At 37.7% G+C, this 20,750-nt stretch overlaps 1 protein-coding gene across 1 annotated transcript in view; it reads left to right on the top strand.

Annotated features, from left to right (window-relative positions):
* The window catches only part of Vps50 (VPS50 subunit of EARP/GARPII complex), a 115,466-nt gene that overhangs the window by 41,841 nt on the left and 52,875 nt on the right, over positions 1 to 20,750 (top strand). Inside the window, exons 11-16 of the mRNA XM_057784866.1 lie at positions 768 to 866; positions 3,265 to 3,405; positions 11,548 to 11,680; positions 14,929 to 15,020; positions 18,501 to 18,595; positions 18,872 to 18,970. Of these exons, the coding sequence (XP_057640849.1) occupies positions 768 to 866; positions 3,265 to 3,405; positions 11,548 to 11,680; positions 14,929 to 15,020; positions 18,501 to 18,595; positions 18,872 to 18,970 (659 nt within the window). The remainder of the gene's footprint in view (positions 1 to 767; positions 867 to 3,264; positions 3,406 to 11,547; positions 11,681 to 14,928; positions 15,021 to 18,500; positions 18,596 to 18,871; positions 18,971 to 20,750) is intronic.

Genomic DNA, 20,750 nt, shown 5'->3' with positions numbered 1-20,750 from the left:
GGATTCAGTATTTATTCAGTTTTTTTGTTTGTTTATGTTTTTGTTTTTTTTTTTTTTGCTTTTTTGTTTTTTGGTATTTTGAGTCAAGGTTTCTCTGTGTATCCCTGGCTGTTCTGGCGCTTGCTCTGTGGACCAGACGGGCCTCTTAACTCAGTGATCTGCCTGCCTCTTCCTCCTGAGTACTGGGAATAAAGGCATGCACCACCACTGCTGAGTTCTTTATTAATTCTTAATATAAGATATTTTTTTCTGTGCATGTGGAAAATTATTTAAAAATTAAATCATTGAAATAGAAACCCAAAGTGCATTAAAAATGGAAAAGTTTAATTGGGTGTATATTTTCAAAGTCAGTGTTTGGTTGAGAATTTTTTCTTGATTGCAAAATTATTGTTATTTTTTTTTGTAATTCCACACATCAGTTTATATAACTATGCAATTTTAGAAGATATATAAGGAAATATAAAGCTAAGAAATATTATAAAGTAAGGTCTTTTGAAACTAAACTTATTTTGTTTTTTTCTTAAATGCTAGACATAGGTTTTAAGGCAGGTAAATTGATAATAATGCTAATTATTTATATAAAACTTAAATATAAAACTTTATTATAGTGGATAATTTTAATTTACTTATACTTGGTTTTGACTGATCCAGTATAATGGTAAATAGATATTAATTATAAATGAAGGGAAGGCAGTTTTAATATTTTTTTCCTTAGCTTTAAAAACAGTTTCCTCATCACCTCTTAACTTTTTCTGTTGATTGCATAGGAACAGCTGGATGTAGCTCTTTCCAAAATCTGCAAGAATTTTGATATTAATCATTATACCAAAGTTCAGCAAGCTTATCGACTTCTTGGGAAAACACAGGTTAGTTCTTGTTGTCAGAGGCTGTTTGTTCATTCCCGGCTGCCCAGATCCAAAATATGCACTTAGAAACTATTTTATATAAATTACTGCTTGGCCAATCACTTAAGCGTATTGCTAACTAGCTCTTATATCTTTGGTTAACCCATTTCTATTAACCTGTGTATCGCCCTATGTCTGTGGCTTACCAGGTAAAGTTCTGTCCCTCATCCAGCATCTGTCTCCTGTGGGGCTACATGGTTTCTCCTTGACTCTGCCTACTCTCTTCCAGCCTGGCTATATCCTGTTAAGCCATTGGCTGAAAGAAGCTTCTTTATTCATTAGCCAATACAGAAGGACCTCCCATACCAAGTTCTGAGCAGATGTAGTTCATAATTAGGAACCTATCAACCTTCATGATCGAGTGTGAATATTACCAGTGTGCTGTCCTTACAAAATTTCACTTAACAAAGTGCATTTTAATGCTTAATTTATAGGGGTAGCATATTCTTAACAGAGTCTCAGGGTGTAAATAATGTAACTGAAACATCCCAAAACTTTGCCAGGTTTGATATTTTCATAATTTTATGTAAGAGTTTTTGAAAAGTTAAGAGGTTGACACAGGAAGATTGCAAGCCCAAGGGGCTACATAACAAATACCATACCTGTTTTCAAACAACCAGACAATCACAAAGGAAGGGAAGAAAAGTACAAACTAATTCAGTCAATGAGAGATTACATGCAGTGTTCTATATCTTGAGTCTTAGTCCTGTGATGTAGATCTTAATGTGGGATTTTGTTTGTTCCTAGACAGGCCAGCCTGATTCCCTCAAATGCTGTATAAACTGTTGCTCATTGGGGACGTTTATCTGCCAGATAGGTCCGTTGCATCTAGCAGATTTCCCCAATGCTTGCGCTTGCCATGTAATGTTCACTTATCCACAATCTTCCATGGAAAACACAACACAAGGGTTGTGTTGTCCATGTCTAGAATTATACATTTATTCACCTAACATTTAAACATGATAGACACAGCTTTTTGTTCTTTTGGTGCTACGTTTTTGTAACATGAAGGGCTGGCTTGCTTGTTGGGGGTTTTCTGTCCTGCCTGGTTCCCACAGCTGTTTAGCCCCAAAGAAAATCACACAGAGATCTCTTTAAGTTATAAAGCTGATTGGCCCACTAGCTCAGGCTTCTGTCCACTCTTGTAGCCTATATTAATCCATTATTCTGATCTATTTCAGCTACATGGCTTGGTACCTTTTTCAGCTGGCAGGTCACATCCTGCTTCCTTGGTAGTCTGCTTAGGACTGGGAGGAGTCAACTTCCTCCTTCCCATAATTCTCCTGTTCTCATTGCATCGTTTCTACTTCCTGTCTGGTTTTCCCGCCTATACTTCCTGCCTGGCCAATCAGTGTTTATTTAAAACATGATTGACAGAATACAGACAATTCTCCCGCACCACATTCTGGAAGGAAAGAGTCCATAATATTGTTTTTGTTCATTAAATATACATTTGTACCTACCTACTGTATTGCTCTAGGTGCCAGAATATGGACTATCATATATGTTCTGTTCTGGTGAGGGATGCTGTCTTAGTTAGGGTTTTTATTGCGGTGTAGAAACACCATGACCAAGGCAACTCTTACAAGGAAAACATTTAATTGAGGGCTTTCTTACAGTTCCAGAGGATTAGTTCATTATTATCATGGTGAGAATGACAACACGCAGGCAGGCGTAGTGCTAGAGATGTAGCTGAGAGGTTTTCATCCTGATCTGGAGAAGGCAAGCGGGGGGGGGGGGGGGGGGGGAGAGGGAGGGAGAGAGAATGAGAATGCACCCAGGCCTCAAACCTCACCCCCAGTAACACCCCTCTAAGACTACACAAAACCACACCTATGCCAGCAAGGCCAACCTTCTGATCAGTCTAATCCTTTCGAACAGTTCCACTCCCTAGTGACTAAGATATGAGTCCATGGGGCCCATTCTTAATTCAGACAGCACAGACGCACATGTGAAGTTTGTAGGGAAGTGCTTTAGAGAGCTCTGTCCAGGGAAAGCAAAAGGTGTGCTGAAAAGTACTGACTTAAATAGGATTCCTGAACAATGTAAGGGAACAAGTATTAGGCAGGACAGGGGACACAGAGATACAACTATGTATGTTGAGAATGAACGAGAATACCAGTCATAAAACAGAATAGGAGTACAGTTTCAGAATTCACACTCAGCCTTAGTAGGATAATGCCACAGTTATGTGAAAGTTTTTTGCAAACAGTCTATACTATAAACTATGACAGTTAATTGTAAGGATGATAATGATGTATATGTTATAGTTGATGAGTTTTTTCTTCTGTGTTTTGTCAAATCATTTGAAATTTATTTAAGTCTATGAAGTTACACTCTTTGTGTTTTCTTTTCCTAGACGGCAATGGATCAACTTCATATGCACTTCACTCAGGCCATTCACAACACCGTGTTTCAGGTTGTGCTTGGCTATGTGGAGCTGTGTGCGGGAAACACAGATACAAAATTCCAGAAGCTGCAATATAAAGATCTCTGTACGGTATGCATTAGTGTTGTTATTGTTCGTCTCTCCCCATTTCTTTCTAGCTACTGTCTGAAGATGCCACTAAAATAGAAACAAAACATGTTTATCATTTTTTTCTTTTCCAATGTAGTTCTTATACAGAGCAGGTGAGCAGTTGATATATTAGGGTGTGCTTTAGTATGAGGCTTGACTGACAGGTAGCTCAGTGTGAAGAGCCGAGGCTGACAGCTGGAAATGGTAGTGTTATTTGTTTTTACTGGGCAGGTTGCGGAGCAGCAGTACCACAGACAGAAACCAGGCATCTCTTTGCTCCTCGTCCTTTTGGTTTTTTGAAGCATCTCACTCCCTTAGTCTCCCAAGTTCCAGAACTGTGGACACTTGCTACCATCAACTTGTTCCATCCTGATAAACATCAAGTGGCCTTGTTGAGGGCATTGGATGAAAGATCTTGGGCGGGGCAGGTCTGTAGCTACAGAATTGGAAGTCATATGAATCTGTTAATAGTTAGAGCCATGAGACCAGATAAGAAGATTGGGGAAAGGGTGAAGGGGAGATGAAGAAAACATTAAGCTGTTGGCTTGTGGCATTCTGGCTTAGGTTATGGGAAAGAGAATAAAGAATCTGAAAACGTAGCTGGCAGTGTAGGAGTACCGCCAAGAAAGGGTGGTGTCACAGCCCTGTGCAGGAAGGGTTCAGAGGATGGCCTAGAGCTAAATGCAGTGACACTCCATGGGCCACACGGCTGCAGTGTGCATGTCATTGTTAACTGTGGGCACTCATTCCAGCCTGGTCTCTCATGGGACATTGTAAGCTTCTTCAGACTTCAGGTAAGGAAATACGAAACACTTATAGGAAGTAGATAGCAGCTTTAAAAAATATTTCCAGGAATTAGCATGAAGAATCAGTTAATCTTCATGTTTCAACAAGTTGTGACATGTACAGGACACGCTCTCACACACATGCCTGTGGGGACTGGAGAAATTTTCTTACTTTTCAATATTCTTAGCCTCCTTAATGCTTCGACCTTTAATACAGTTCCACATACTGTGGTGACCTCAACCATAAAATTGTTTTCTTTTGCTGCTTCATAATTTTGCTACTCTTTTGAATTAAAGCACTGTTGCGAATTGTAATGTAAATATCTGTGTTTTCTGATGGTCTTAGGTGACCCTGTGAAAGGGCTGTCTGACCCCCAAAGGGGTCTCAACCCACAGGTTGAGAATAGCTGGCTGTTCTAGAAGGCGTATTTGATATACTAGGAAGTTAATAATGACAAGTATTAATGTAGTTGAAATACCTTTTAAAAATAATTTTCTAAATCAGGACTGTTTTACCTATTTTTTGAGTCTGATACAGTTACATAATTATATACTTGTCCACTTTTAAATAGAGCCATCATTGATATTTCTGAACTTTGAAACATTAATTTTTTTAATCATGTTTATTTTATTACCAAAATTGTCACCTTTGTTTTTGATTTTATTAGTGTGGCTCTAATTGATAGATGACTTTAAGAGATGAAGCAAGTTACAAAAATTTTGCGATTTCTATTAAGCAGAAAATCCTACTAACTGAAAATGGCGTTCTAGACAAATATTTAGATGTCCTTTATACTGGTTAGCTCTGTTGTTTTTATCTGTTTGTGCATATTGTGTGTTTTTATATGCTTTTTAAAGTCAGGACTTCATGAGATGGTCCTTGACATTCAGATTATTTAAGGCTGCAATTTAGGGTAGGCATATGTATTTTGATGAATGAAAAGTTATACTTAATGTATTCCCTATTGTGTTTCTTTTGGATTATTTTCACTTGAAAACAAACTGATGAGAAAGTGATTTTTTGAAATAACTTGTATGTTTTAAAATTACTAGATAACAAATAGCTTATTGTGTATTGCCTCTTGAGTCAGTGCTTTCTAAGATTATTAGTCATGGAAAGCACACACATGTGGAATATTTCTCAATATCCTGTTAGTAGAAATGAAATAATCCCCTGGTAAAAAACTACTTGAAAACTGCCATTCTTAATTCAACAGTGTTCTTATATTTAAATAATTGTTTTTATGGTCATTTCAGATATCATAACACATAACATAAATTTCTCATGTGAAACTTTGAAAAAAATATATACAAAATGATACATGCTTTGCCTACTTTATAATACTGGTATCTCTTTAATTAAGACTATTTATCAGTAATTAGGAACACCTAAGCCTGATACTTCAGTCACTTGCTGTGCCACAGTTGTTATTTAAGCAGTACACTCTGACGTTGTTTTTGTTGGTACCTATGTAACACTAATGACCAAGTGCTTGATAGCTGAGAGTAGCTGTTTTTGTGTTCAAGGTAGGAATCTAGTCAGGTGCTGGGAATATTTGTCAAATATTCTATTTCAAAAAATCTATTGAGTGTCATATTGTTTCTGTTGTTATGTAGGAGTCATGGCTCCAAGCCCAGGCATGTCCTGTCCACTTCTGTGCTTTGCCTGCCACTGCTTACCTTGCTGGTGGTTAGAAAGTACAGCCTAGCACATGCAAAATCATTAGAGACTTGCAGCTGGCCAGGGTGGGGGAGCATGTCTTTTAACCATGTTTCCACTGAGAGACAGTGTTCAAGCCATAAATGATACTTTTAGCTCACTGAGTCTAGTGCTATTTTGACCAAGATTGTCAATGCAGCAGCATTTGTCCAGTGGCAGTAATGACCTTTGATGACGTTGTGATTCCAGGGTTTAAGTCTGTGCATATCTCTCTCTCTCTCTCTCTATCTGTCTGTCTGTCTGTCTGTCTGTCTGTGTGCGTGTGCGTGCGTGCGTGCGTGCATGCATGTGTGTTTTGGGTCTCTTTAAGGTACCAGAGCATCTGTTCTCTGCATGTTTGTTAGAATGTAAGTAGAGTGCTAAATATAAATATGAACCAACGAAATTGCTGTAAGGGCCCCTAAGAATTCCTGGTGCTGTGCTTTAATAGTAAAGCGTCTTTCTGATTTTTTGGTAGATATTTAATAATAGAATTTTCTTATACAATTGTATAATAAATCAGAGACTGTCAGTGTCTTTCATATTTATCACTTTTCACTGTAGCAGCTTTGAAAAGATGATATTCTTCCATTGTATAGTTCAAATTCAGAAAGGTTGCTTATATTTATTGCTGGATTTGCACTCTGCTTTGGAAATCACCTAAGTCACCATGTCTATTTAAGGTTTGTTGGTGTCTTCATTTGCCTTCTGATTAGGTATGCTACTGGCAATGGTTAGTAGTAGAGATGGGAGGTCCTATGCTTTCTCTGAACTGATTGGGGTGGCATAGGAGGTCAGATCTGTGGAATTTAAGCCATTAATCAAGATTAGATCATGGTGTTGAGATTGTGTTCACACTTGTGTACTGTGAGAGCCAGGTTTCCAGATCTGGATTCCGGCCGGGACAGGGTGCTTATTGCCACTTTTGCTTACCTGAGTTAGGAGACATTATCGTTTCCATGCATGTGCAAGTTTTCCTTTTAAAGTTATTTAGAATAATGCTTTTCTGTATTAACCACTGTTTCTCAGGAGACTGCACCTCTCTTTCCCCTCTCTGTACCACTTTCACTGAAGGTGAATGTGGAAAATAAATGTAGCAGTAGAGAGATACTGGGTATTGCACTTCTGTTTCCTATCTTAAGGACAGTTCAAGAGGAGGTGTTTTATTGTGTTAGTATTTTCTGAATTGATTCATTCATGATTAATTGCACTTTTCCATCTATGAACATAGACCTGGAATTGCTATGTGGTGCCACACACAGTATACCTGGCCTAATGCAAATGAGTCCTTCAGTGAGAACTCGAGCCAAGCTTCCTTGCTCGACATTTAGTAACTGGTGACTGTCTTAGGCAAATGAGGAGGTGGCAGGTCTGGGCACCTTTGTCTCTTTTGTGGAGGTGAAACAGATCCAGAGTGGGGTCTTGTGTGAGAAGTGACTGGCCAATGTGGAACTGGTTCCATGTGGAACCAGGGCCTCCATTTCCTCCCCATCATGCTTTGATTTCTATGTGGAAGTTTTATAGGCTATTAATCCAGACAGTAATTTTGTCTGGTCATTTTCTTTGCCTGCCTGTTTTATGATAGTATGTCTTTATCTATTTAATTTTTCATTTTGACTATCTTTGGTCATGGTTTATCCATGCCTGTGTAATATAATAAGGTTCCCTGTGAAATCTGGAAATGCTTTTTAAAAACATTTATTCCTTGTCAATTTCATAATACATACAATGTATCGTAGTCATATACTCACTCCCTTGCTTCCCCCAGACCTCCAATATAAGCCCCCTTTCATATTCTCTTCTTACCACACTCTTGTTTGTGATCATTTGAGGAGTCTGAGTAGTGCTGACTGTATGCATATGGCCGTTGACCTGTGGCCACAGCCCTGAAGATAAAGGATTTCCTTCCCTAGCAGCGAGTAGCCAATAGCCCCTGCCAAGGTTCCTTTTCTGTTGCTTTGAATAGACACCACGACCAAGGAAGGCAATGTATGAAAGAAAGCATTTAATGGTGGCTTGTTGAGTGTTTCAGAGGGCACCATCACAGTGGAGAGTATGGTAGCAAGCGGCCAGACATGGCATGGAGTGGTAGCTGAGAGTTTACATCACATTCGTAAGTTGGAGACAGAGAGAAAGCTAACTGGGTTGGATTTTTGAAACTTCAAACACCCTTCCACCATGACACATCTCCAACAAGGCCATATCTCTTAATTCTTTCCAAATAGTTTTAGCAAGTGCAGATCAAGCCTTCCAATATATGGGTCTATGGGGATCATTATCATTCAGATTACTGCAGCCACTCAGCTAAGGATGGAAGTCTATGAGTCCCTCCCTTCTGTCCATGTGGGATTATTGACTAATTCTGGCTGCCATGAGTTTGGTAGTGAAGCAGCCATGTCATGTTCAAAAGTAGCATCTCATACTGAGATCTTTCATCCTGTCTACCCCCTCTCCTGTGATACTCCGTTTAGCCTCTCAGGAATGGATGTGGATGTACCATTTTGTTCTGAGCACTCAGAGTCACTTATTCGCTCTTTGACCATTTATGAATCTCTCTGTTAACTGCTGCCAGTACAGAACTGAAACTTCTTTGACCTAGGTTGCAAGCAGTGCCTATAAACATAAATATTTAGAAGGCAAATTGATGACATACCCAGTTAACAAAACAGCAGTACTAGATTTCTGTCCCTCCTCCTCCGCCCAGGTCTTGTGACCTACCTAGCCGTGGACTTTTGTGTAAGTGTACGATATCGGGCATGAACTCCTGTGGAACAGGCTCACAGCTAATCAGAAAGCAGTTGGTTACTCTGATAACTGTCCTGTCACTATTACTTCTGTGGGCACATCTTGCTTGTCAGGTCATTATACCAGTATGCAGATTTGAGCACAGAATAAGTTCATTGATGACTTTTCTCCCCCAGTGACCTGCATAGCACCTTTCAACTCAGTGATATCTAGTCAGCAGACAAGATGTTTTCATATCAATTCCAGTTTAGTTTTAGAGGTACTTTTCATAAACTAATTAGAATATTCAGGTTACAAGTGATTTTTTTTTAATTTTTTATTTTAATTTACTGACTGATTTGTGGTTTAAAGATCAGGTCTCACTATGTAGCTGGAGCTGGTCTTGAACTTGTAACACACCTGTTGCTGTTTCTTTTGTGTTATAGGTGTGTGCCACCATGCCTGACTTTTAAGTACATGGCTAAGAAGCAGGTTTTTTATTTTTAGAGTAGATGCTAATTGCTTGTACAGTAGAGTGGAAATGAATCAATTTTATTGCAAAATGGGTCCTATTCCCAGCATATTACAAACACAGAGATTAATATGTCAGAATTTGTATACACTGGAAACACCTATTATATATATATATATATATATAGTACAATGGTCCCTGTTGTTTATGTTTTAGAATATAAGCGTAGATGAGGATTGTTTTGCTTATCTGGTGTTAAATTTATTATTCTTATATGCTTATAGACAGTGATGTATTGGGTTATAATAAAATTTGAGTTCTTTTGGGAGACTTTTAGACAAAGTCATTGATTTAGTTAGATCTGAGCAGGTTTACTATAATTTCAGTTGTTTTTGAAAAATATAATAGGTAAAGCCGGGTGGTGGTGGCGCATGCCTGTAATCCCTACACTCGGGAGGCAGAGGCAGGCAGATCTCTGTGAGTTCAAGGCCAGGTATATTATCTCTTGCTTCTTGTATCTGTTAAACAGTAACTCCTCTTCACATTGTGTAGAGTAAAAGGTAGTAAGTAGATTTAAGTTTTAATTTTGTGGTTTGATAAAGTATGATGTGATGTAGAAATTCATTGCTGGATGGCAACAGTTTTTTGTATAGTTCTATTTTTTCTTTTGGGGTCAAAATTCTTTTTTAATTAATTTAAAAGTTTTTTTTATTTTACATACCAACCACAGTTCCCCCTCCTTCCCCTTTTCTCCCCCCCCTTCTCCTTACCCAGCCCCTCATCCACACCTCAGAAAGGGTAAGTCCTTCCATCGAGAGTCAACCAAGTCTCGTATATCTATTTCAGGCAGGCCAAGCCCCTTCCCCCATATCAAGGCTGAGCAAGGTATTCCACCACAGGGAATGGGCTCCAAAAAGCCAGTTCATGCACTGGGGTGAATTCTGATCTCATTGTTAGTGACCCCACAAACTTCCCAAGACACAGAAATGTCACCCCATGCAGGTTCCCCAGCTATCAGTCCAGAGTCAGTGGGCTCCTACTAGCTCAGGTCACCAGTCTCTGTAGGTTTCCCCATCATGGTCTTGACCCATTTGCTCATACAATCCCTCTCTTCTGGACTCCCCGGGCTTGGCCCAGTGCTTGGCTGTTGATCTCCGTATCTGCTTCTGTCAGTTACTGAAACAAAGTTCTATGAAGACAATTAAGGTAGCCATCAGTCTGTTTACAGGGAAGACTAGTCAGGCACGTGACATCCAGAGCAGCAGCCTGATGTATCTGTGTCACTGCAGCTCTGCTCTGCTAGCCCTCCCCGTTGAGGACTGCTCACTCCAGTCCTGAACCTTCCTATGCTTGTCAGCAGAGTTCATTCTGGTGGGTCCATCACAAACATAAAGGATCTAGAAAATCTAAAGCGAATGCTTTATGCCAGGTGGGAAGCTTGGAAGGCAGAATAGGAAAGAGAATGCAGAAGGCCTGTTTTTATAGAGTAAAAAGATGGGGGCAGGGCCCTCATGCACGTTCCTTAGAGCTTTTCAGTGTTCCATAACCTGTGTACCTTGCACTAAAATGTTTTACTTTATTGGAATATCTGTGAGTTCTGGAGCATCTATAGAAGTCGGAGATTATAAAAGTGTTTACTCATTTTCCACAGATGAAATAATTGAATGATAAATCTAGCCTCCATTATGTCATTTGTGACTCTGCTCCAAGAACAAATATAAAGCCACGTCTACATGTTTAGACATGTGTTTGAAAAAGTATATATATCTGGTTATTTACCATTCTAGTTAGTGTGACCCTGGGAAAATGGGTCCTGAAATGAGGTGGACTAATGTCTCATGCAATAGCCAACTGTATCCAGAGACTTAGACAGTTTGTACTCTGAGGGTTAAGAGAATCACAAGTAAGGTAGTCAATCACAAGGACAAGCCGCATGTGGAAAAACCGTGCTTTTCCATAGAGGTCCATGAATAACAACAGCTGAAATGAACTCACTTCTATCCTACACCATGAGGGGCATGAGAGCACATTCCAAGAATAACCCATGTTAGTCCATGGAGGATTAGAGGTTACAAGACTGGTTCACTTGGACTTTTCTCATAAGGTCTCAGAAATCTCACATGACTCCATTCTTGGACTGTGTTCTGACATTTGGGGACGTTAAATGTATGATTTGAGAACACTTATCAGTTCAGTAATTTCTTGGATTGGTTCAGGAACTAAAATGGATTAGGACTGTATGGACTGTTATTACTAATGAGTAATAAAAAAGCTATGTTGAAATGGGAATTCTTATATTGATGTACTTCTTATGCTATTCCAATGGAAGAGATTTCCTTACTTGTAGTTTTGCTTGTATTTGATTAGTAATAGGAAATTTCATTTTGATTAGCTGTGAGTACTTAAGAAAATATCATTCTTGGGAATTGACTCCTTTTCTTCAGCATGTAACACCAGACAGCTATATTCCATGCCTGGCGGACCTGTGCAAAGCACTGTGGGAAGTCATGCTCAGCTACTACAGGACCATGGAGTGGCACGGGAAGCACGACAGTGAGGAGACAGCTGCAGCATCTGGTAGGAAATGGTTTGGATTGCTTCCTTAAAACTCAGCTGTAACGCGCCGCGTTTCTTGCATAGTGGTGAGAAGGGACAAGGTCCAGTTTAGGACTGAGGCATTTTAGTGGCCATAGATTATAATGTTCGGCCAAGAAGGCCATTCAGACACTACAAAAGCTCAGTTTTCTTTGGGGAGTAACTGGTCCAAAGAACTTTTCAAGTGGCACATAATTCCGTTTCTGAGGGTACATGCTGATGGCCCTGGTGCTTAATTGTCTGAAAAAGCATTTTAAACAATATTCTTGTAGTGTTATTGATTGTAAACCTGGTGAGACACTGATCTTCTCAGATTTGTTAGGAAATACTCCATATTTACTGTTACTTTAATTTGCAAGTTATGAAAATAAAGTTAGGTTCTAAGAATTAATTATATTGGTATTTTCCATTTTGAAAATACAGGAAGAGATTTAAAACAGGGCTGGATAGATGGCTTAGCAGTTAAGAACACATACTGCTCTTCCAAGGACCTGTGTTTAATTTCCAGCAACTACATGGCAGTTCACATTTGTCTGTAAATCCAGTTCCAGGGGATCCGACACCTTCACAAATATAGGTGCAAGCAAAACACCAATGCACATGAAATTTTAAAAAAAGACTTTAAAAGCATTCTTTTTTGTAAGGAAAATATACTTTTAAGTAGTTATGATATACAATTCTAAGTAATAAAGAAAATGGGAACTTCTAATTTTACTAGGCATTCTTTTTAAATTTATGTCTTTAATGATCCTCTTCAAACAATAGCCAAGCTATTTCAGGTAACTGGAGGTTTGTGAGATGTCTCAGCCAGTAAAGGACCTGCCAGTCAAGCGCGAGGACCTGCGCTTGGACCCCTGTAACTGTGTGAAAAGCCATGTGTGTGACTGTTGTCCCCGGACCATAGTTGGAATTATTGGCCAGTCAGCTAAGTCAAGCCAACAAATTCAAGGTTCAGTGAGAGACCCTGTCTCAAAAAACAAGGTGGAAAACAACTGAGGAAGTTACCAGGTATCTTAGTTACTGTTCTGTTGCTATGAAAAGACACCATGACCAAAGCAGTTCTTATGGAAGAAAGCATTTAATTGGGGCCTTGCTTACCAATTTTAGAAGTTTAGTCTATTATCATCATGGTGGTGAGCGTAGTGGCAAGTAGGAAAGTTCTGGAGCGGTAGCTTGAGAGCTGTATCCTGATCTGAGAAATCCTGGGCCTGGCATGGAGTTTTGAAACTTCAGAGCCTACCCCAGGGACGTGCTTTCTCCAACAAGACCACACGTCTTCCACCAAGGCTGCACCACCTATTTCTTCTAATTCTTTCAAAGAGTTTCACTCCCTAGTGACTAAACATTCAAATAAATATAAGTAGCCTATTGGGCCCATTCTTATTTAAACCACCACACCACAACAACCTGTGGCTCCACGAGTACATGCTTATAATGTGCACCTGCACATTCACCTACACAATTTTATTAACACTTGTTTAATCCAGCATAAATCATGCTATGTCATGCAATTTAATTTTGGTGGTCTTTTTGCTGAACTTATTTTTGATAACTTCTACTCTCTGGGTGCCTGGTTTCTGTGATTGGATAAAGCAGGAAATACCTAAATCTTACTGTTAGATTAAACAGAATTTTGAAGCCATGTTAGAAGACATGTCTAATCATACATGTAAACAGTAAAATTAAGATACCCCCCCAAAATGTCTCATGGGGTAGAAATGTTATTGAAGAGGGTAAAGGGAGACAGAGGGAAGGGGAGAGAGCAGTGAGGGCCAGGCTTTCCTGGCACGTACTCTGCTTTGTTACTCTTTTACATTTTTCTAGGTATGGGCAGTGCTAAGATACTTCAGCACCTTTTTTTTTTTTAATTTTCTAATACATTATTTAATGATAAACCAAAGGACAGCTTTTGGGAAGAATCAACATATATATTAAATATAAGAACTGCTAAATGTGCATACTTAATAGGTCCAATACAAATGTTAAAACAAAAATTGTAGAGAATAAGATATGATCTTTGTGGTGATGGACCTTATATATTTAGACTGTTTTGTTGCACTTCCCTGCTCTAATCTATATCTTAAGAGAATTTAAGTTTTCTGACTAATTCAGCAATCCATCAACAATGTGTAGGCCTCTAAATAGTTAAATGCAGACTTGCAAGAGTACAATGGTAAGAACTGGTGATAGAAAATAATTCCTAGTCCCTTTGTAAAGCTAAGGACCTTTAGAATTCATTTTCTGTAGCTCTGTAGTGATACTTTTTGCCATCCTAACACTATAAGTCCTAAACAAACCGCTAAAGTTATAGTTTAGATGCATGGCTAAGCTGCTGGGTCACCACTGCTAGGTCGTGCATGTAGTCAAACTCAGGCAGTGCCCATAGGTATTTCTGTTGACGGGCAAGGATGGCCTTTTCCTAGTTACTACTGGACTCCTTCCCAGCCTGGAGAAGACGGTGTGCTAAGAGCAGCACACTAAGCTACAGACCTTTTAAGCAGGTGTGTGTTTGTATTTCCAGAAGGAAAAGCTTTTTGAGGAACAATATTGATTTTGCTTGTTGGATTGGATATTACTAAATATTTTGTGTGGAATGATTACTATTATAGTTCATTATAAAAATATAACCTGAATTATAAAAATAAAAACATGCAGATTTATCTCCTTTTGTCTTCTAGTCTTGTTGGCATGCATATTACCTGATAGTTGAATTAGGTTTTCTAGTGGCCTGGCACCAGCCTATCACATGGTCTTGAAGTAGGTGGTTTGTGACTCGGGGGCCCCACTGCCTCATTGAACTTCTAGTGCATAGCTTTGGGTTTATTTAGCATTTCTCTATGTTACTTATGTGTCAAAGGGATTTAATCACAATACCTGATTTTACTATTATTTTGAATGCATATATATTGAGCATATTTTCTTTTTTTTTATTTTATGTGTATGGGTGCCTGTACATCACATGCATGCCTGGTGCCTGTATATACCAGAAGAGGGTGTGGGATTCCCCCAGGACCAAAGTTACAGAAGGTTGTGAGATCCATGTAGTTGCTAGGACTCTAACTCTGGAAGAGTAGCTCGTGCTCTGAACTATTGAGCCCTGAATTTTTTTTTTTTTTTTTTTTTATCTTCCATTGGTTTGTAAAAATGAGAGAACAGTAACAACAAAAAATTTAGGAAAAAAATTACACTTAATTAAAAACATTCCATTTTTTTGTTGTTGTTGTTTTCAGAAGGAAGTAATGTGATGAGTACGGAAGAAACCAATTTTGATCGTAGCTATGTAAAAAAGAAACTGGAGCATGGCCTTACGCGAATATGGCAGGTTTGGTTTATTTTCATGTTTACTTCCACAGAAGCTGTGATCCAAACATTCACGTTGTGGTTGTCTTAGACATTCTTGTTTGAAACTTTGTGTGTTTGTACTCTCTGCAGGCTTAATCATATGCTTACTTATCTTTAGAACAAGGCTATCATTTAACTTAATTTCTATAATTAGTTGATAATTATATCGACTACAATGAGTAATAGAAAGAAAAAGTCTCTTAGTTTGAAATTTTCCATTGGGAATATTCATGTGATCCATGACTAAGGAAATCCTAAAGAATAGTGCCTTTTTTTTTTTTTTAATTGAGCTGTCCTATTTATTTAGTTTTCTTGAATTCCTCTTTTCTTAATTTTAGGAAAAAAAATAAGTAGGTGATATTAGGGTCAAAATATAAGGAAGAATAAATAATAGTTTATTTCTTTGCGAGCTTCTTTGAGGAAAACTCTGTGTGTGTGTGTGTGTGTGTGTGTGTGTGTGTAGGATTTGGGCTGCTCTCAGTGTGCTCCATTTGAACTACTATAATGACTGGACTATTTCAAATGAATATGCATTGGTTTTTATAGTTCTGGTCTGGGAAGTTTAAGTCAGAATTCTTAGAGTTTGTGTGGGGTGAGGTTCTGCTTCCTGTTTCACAGATGTTACCCTCTGCTGCGCTTTGCCTTGTGGAATGGGAAAGCCATGTCCCTCGGGCACCAGTCCCAGTCCCAGGGACCCCACCTGCGTGACCGTAAAGCCCTCTTGAGGGCCCTGCTTTCTGCTGCTCTCACCTTTAGGTTGGGCACCGCGTGAATCATGAGTAGACCCAGCTGGGAGACTGATGCGGCCTCCTTACATTTTCCTTCAGTTGGCCGTTTGAGCTGTGATCGGAAACTTAAGATATGGTTCTTCCTAGATCGAAGTATAATTTCTTTGGAATCTTTGAAAAACTTTACCCACCCCCTATTTAGGTTGCTCTTCAGTTTGATTATCTTCTATACGGTTCTCTTAAAAAAAAAATATTTAGGGAAACATCCTAAAAATGTAAATTTCCTCAAGAATCATTTATCTTTATAATTTAGTACTCTGGTTTATGACAACCATATATTGGGTTACACAATTTGGTTTATTTAACATTTAAATATATTTATGTTGTAGTTATAATTGTTTTGACTTCTTTATTTTCTCTTATGACAATATTAATATATTATGTTTTTATCAAATAATTGTGATTTGGGGCTCTTTTTGTTTGAGCATTATATTTGGATACACACACACACACTCATGCTCATTTAATATACACCCAGGGCTAGACATAAATTTTTTGTGATTTAGTCTCCTTATAGACCTTAATTGTAGTTAATTGAAACTAGCATGTTCACAGTAGAATTTCTGTATTCAGTGTTGCCATTTGCAATGCCTGGCCTCTTATGTAATTAGCCCATCTGACACGGCAGCCTGACGGTATTCCTGGCACGTGCAATCTATTCAATGAGAAATGTAGTTTACCATTCCAATATAAGCATTTGGCCCGTTTGTGGAAGTCATCGCACCTTTAAATATAATAGTTGTGTTCCTTTGAGTTGATTGTCGTACTCCAGGCTTCCACTGCCCCTTGCTAGCCCCCACGTCCTCTACTCCAGTAGTCAACCTGGTCTGTATTATTTTAATTTGTTTTGTGAATTATTTGTTTTTTTATTTGTTTTCATAGATTCTCTATGACTCTTGGTATTTTTCTTTTTTACTTCCTTTAAGTGCAGATAGTATTTTTTCATGCAAACTATGATCTGTGTCTTTCTGTCTCAGGCTGTACAGACAGCCTTTCTCCATGTAGAGCTCAGCTTAGTGCTCTCCTGGCGACTGTGCGTCTGTATCTGCACTGCACATTCGCTGTTGGATCCAGAGTGCCGAGAATATTATCTCACCTGTTTCATAGACTCTCAGGAATGCTTTTATTTTTTAAATTATTCTATAATTTCTAACTTTTGCATTTTTGAAAAAAATATAGGAATCGTTAATTCATTGTGTATTTTGTTTGATATCTGAACAGTAAATGTTTTCCTTCTATTAGTTAAGTTTCCTCTTCACCAATTTCTGTATAATTCTACTCTTGTCTAATTCATTTGTTCCAAGGTATAGAGAAAAACAATGTGACTTTGAAGGAAGACAGACCTCCATTCGAGACAGCTTTGCCGTGAAACAGGCACAGGAGCTTAGAGAAAGTAATACTTGACACTCTAATTCCTGTTCCTCTTCAGGGATGGAAATGCCTGCTGAACAAGGATCCTTTTATCCCATACAGAAAATCATTAGCATAGTGTTTTTGACATGGTTAAGTAATCAAAAAAGCAGGATTTTTTTTTAATTCAGCAATTGTAAATGTTATATGTCTACTGTTTTCTTTTACTGAATTATTTGAATTATTTATCTGAACATTTCATTCCTTTATTTTAAATGGTTTGTAGTATATTCAGTGTATTACAAGTCTTACAGCGTTACTCAGAACTTTTATTCCATCCTTACATAGTTTCACTTTTTAAAAAGCAATTATTGCCTATAGGTGAATTTTAGGATAATTGTTCAGAAGAAAAAATCTTGTGATTTTGGCTGGAATTTCATGAATTTGGAAAATTGGTCTCTACTGATCAGTTATCTGCTCATCTGCTCAGTGCCATTACTCTCAATGTACTGGTTTCTTTAAAAAGAAGAAATATATAGGTGTCTGTGTATGTCTATACATACATATATAATTTATATATATATTATATATAATTTCATTAGGGTTATTTTTTTATCTTACTGGTCTAGATTTTTTATAGGCCTGTTCAAGGTTTAGTGTGTTTTCCAGTGAAAGTTCTCCATTTTATAACATTTATGTAGATGATTGTGAAAACTGTTAATTTTTATATGTTGTCTGATGCTTATTTTATAGTTATTCATTTTTAAATGCATTATAGCTGAGTTTCAAATGAATCAGAGCTGTAATGATTTTGTCCCATCTCTCATAAGAATATAATATTTTGAAAAAAGATTGTATTTAATATTCACTTATGTATTTGTGTGTATATGTAGCTATGTGTATCTGAGAACAGGCGTCTTCAGAGGTCAGAGACATGGGATCCCTTGAAGCTAGAGTCACAGGCAGTTGTGAGCCATTGGGGCACTGGAGATAGAACTTGAGTTCTCTGCAAGAGTAGTGTGTGCTCTTAATTGCTGAGTCATCTCTTCAGCCCAACACACCTTTCCTATCATAAGAATTATGTGCATATTTATGTGTCTTTGCATTAAGTATAATTTAACATAATTATGTCAAGTTTTAGTGAGATTGTGGCCATTACTATTTCTTAAAACATTCATGGGGCTATCCCTATTAGGTTAGTCTTAAAGGTACTTGGCTGTTGGTCTGTGTAGAGAGATATTATCAAACTAAGAATGATCACTATCTCATTTTAATGTGTACTACAGAATACATTTACTTATTTGTTTATTTGTGTCTTACAGGATGTCCAACTAAAAGTAAAAACCTACTTACTTGGAACTGATTTATCTATATTCAAATACGATGATTTTATCTTTGTTTTGGATATAGTCAGCAGGTAGTGTTTGAGATACTGTCTTCTGTGGCTTTATACATTCAACCATAAAAATAAAAAAATTAGAAATTAATGAGTTTTCTGTTAACTTCCTAGGAGAGAATATACTTACTCATGGCCGATGGACTGGGCTTGTAGAATCTTTATAATTGTTTTTTCAAATACCCAAATTTAAATTTCTGTGGGTTATACTTGTTAAAAAAAGAACCTGGACTATTTTTGTTCTTGTTTTCTGTAAGGATGTTCCTGAAACTTACATAGACCTTTCTGTCCAACTAGGTTGATGCAAGTTGGAGAAGAATTTTGTGGTAGCAAGTCTGAAGTTTTGCAGGAATCCATTAGAAAACAAAGTATCAATTATTTCAAGAACCACCACAGGTAAAAATTTAAGAAGATATGAATAAATGCAGTAGGTGGTGAGACTATTTATCTAAGGCCTACTTGTATAAGATTAGCTGATTTAAAGCCATTTTTAACTTTTAATAAATAAATTTATTATATCTCTGTAGGACGGTTGGGGATACTTCATCATGAATATACTAGAAAGTATTGTCATTATTCATTGTAAAATTTAAATTCTTTGTTTTGAATGTGATGATTATAGACAGAATTTCTCTGTGTGCTGGCAGCTCCTTCCCAAATAACCACTCAGAGATTTAATACTAATTATAAATACTTGACCAATTGCTCAGGCTTATTACCACCTAAGTTCTTACAACTTAAATTATCCCATTTCTGTTACTCTGTGTGCTGCCCCAAGGCTCTTGGCTTTTACTGCTCCTGCATGTCCTGCTTCCTTTTGTCTGACATAATTTCTTTATGTTCATGAACTAACAGTTTATACTTACCCAGAGCTATTATTCTGCTGCTAGATGTTATGGATAGTGCAAATATTCTAGCTGAGGCAGTAACAGCCTAGAATGATCTAGTAATGTGTGGTTATCAAAATATCCTACTTAATAACACATTCATGTGATTTCATCATTGCTCTGTCAAAGTTATAAAACATTTCCAAGGACTCTGATAGTGCTTTGAGTGGTATCAGGAAAATCGACACCTATTTAGAAGAAATAAACTTCTCTCATGCCTAAGAAAGGTTTATTGTTTTCGAGATTATGATAAGGGACTGGACAGGTGGCTCAGCAGTTAAAAGTATGTACTGCTCTGCAGAAGACCTGGGTTTGGGTTCCTAGCATCTGTTTGTTGGCTCACAGCCTTCTGACCTCTGAGGTTATTATGCACATATGATGCGAATATACATAAAATTAAAGGAATAAATATTTTTAGAAGATTATGAAAAGCTGAAAAACAGTACTTCTTTTCCCTTTAGGATACGTTCATCAAATTTCAAGACCAGCTCTCTGAAAATTATAATTGTTAACTTATTAAGAAAAGTATGTTAGGGTATAGTAATATTGTGTTAAGAATTTTATGATGAGCAGCAGAGACCACAGCCAATAGAATAAATGTTTAGCATGTATGAGGTCAAATCAATTGGATCAGTCTCCAACATCAATCCTTTATTTTAAATGTGTATTAGTGATAATAAAGACAATTTATTATCTGGGTGAACACTCAGTACCATCACAAGTAAGAGGAAACCAATGGCAGAGATTTTGCTGAGACACCAAGGAAAGTATCTGAACGAAGCAGTTTAGAAGATAAGGCAGGGAATGCTATGGCCACAAGGCAGCAGGGATTCCAGCAGCTACTAGGAGCTGGAATAGGTGCATAGATTTTCCCTAGACCAAAGTCTCTGGGAAAGGGCAGCCCCACTTCCATCTTGATTTCAACCTTCAATTCCAATGCAGATGCTTTATTTCCTGCCTCCAGATCTCAGTGAGAATAAATTCCTCTTTTAGTCACTCCATTTGTGGTGATTTGCTGTAGGAAACTAGAGTGGAATTGATTGGTTCTGTAGTAACTATGTTTAACATTTTGAGAAACTGTCAAAATTGTATTCCAAAGCATTTAACAATGTTTTATAGTTGTACTGGTATTGAGTGAGGGGTTCCAGTTTCTCCAGTCACTTGTTGGTGTTTAATTCTGTGTTGGGGAAGTTTCTCTTCCACCAGCAGTTCCCAAATAAACACACTGAAACTTATTAGTTGCAAATACTTGGCCCATAGTTCAGGCTTATTACTGACTAGCTCTCAGA

The sequence above is a fragment of the Chionomys nivalis genome, chromosome 1, assembly GCF_950005125.1.
Source record: "Chionomys nivalis chromosome 1, mChiNiv1.1, whole genome shotgun sequence".
Taxonomy (NCBI): Eukaryota; Metazoa; Chordata; class Mammalia; order Rodentia; family Cricetidae; genus Chionomys; species Chionomys nivalis.
This window is presented reverse-complemented; position numbering and strand designations above follow the sequence as displayed.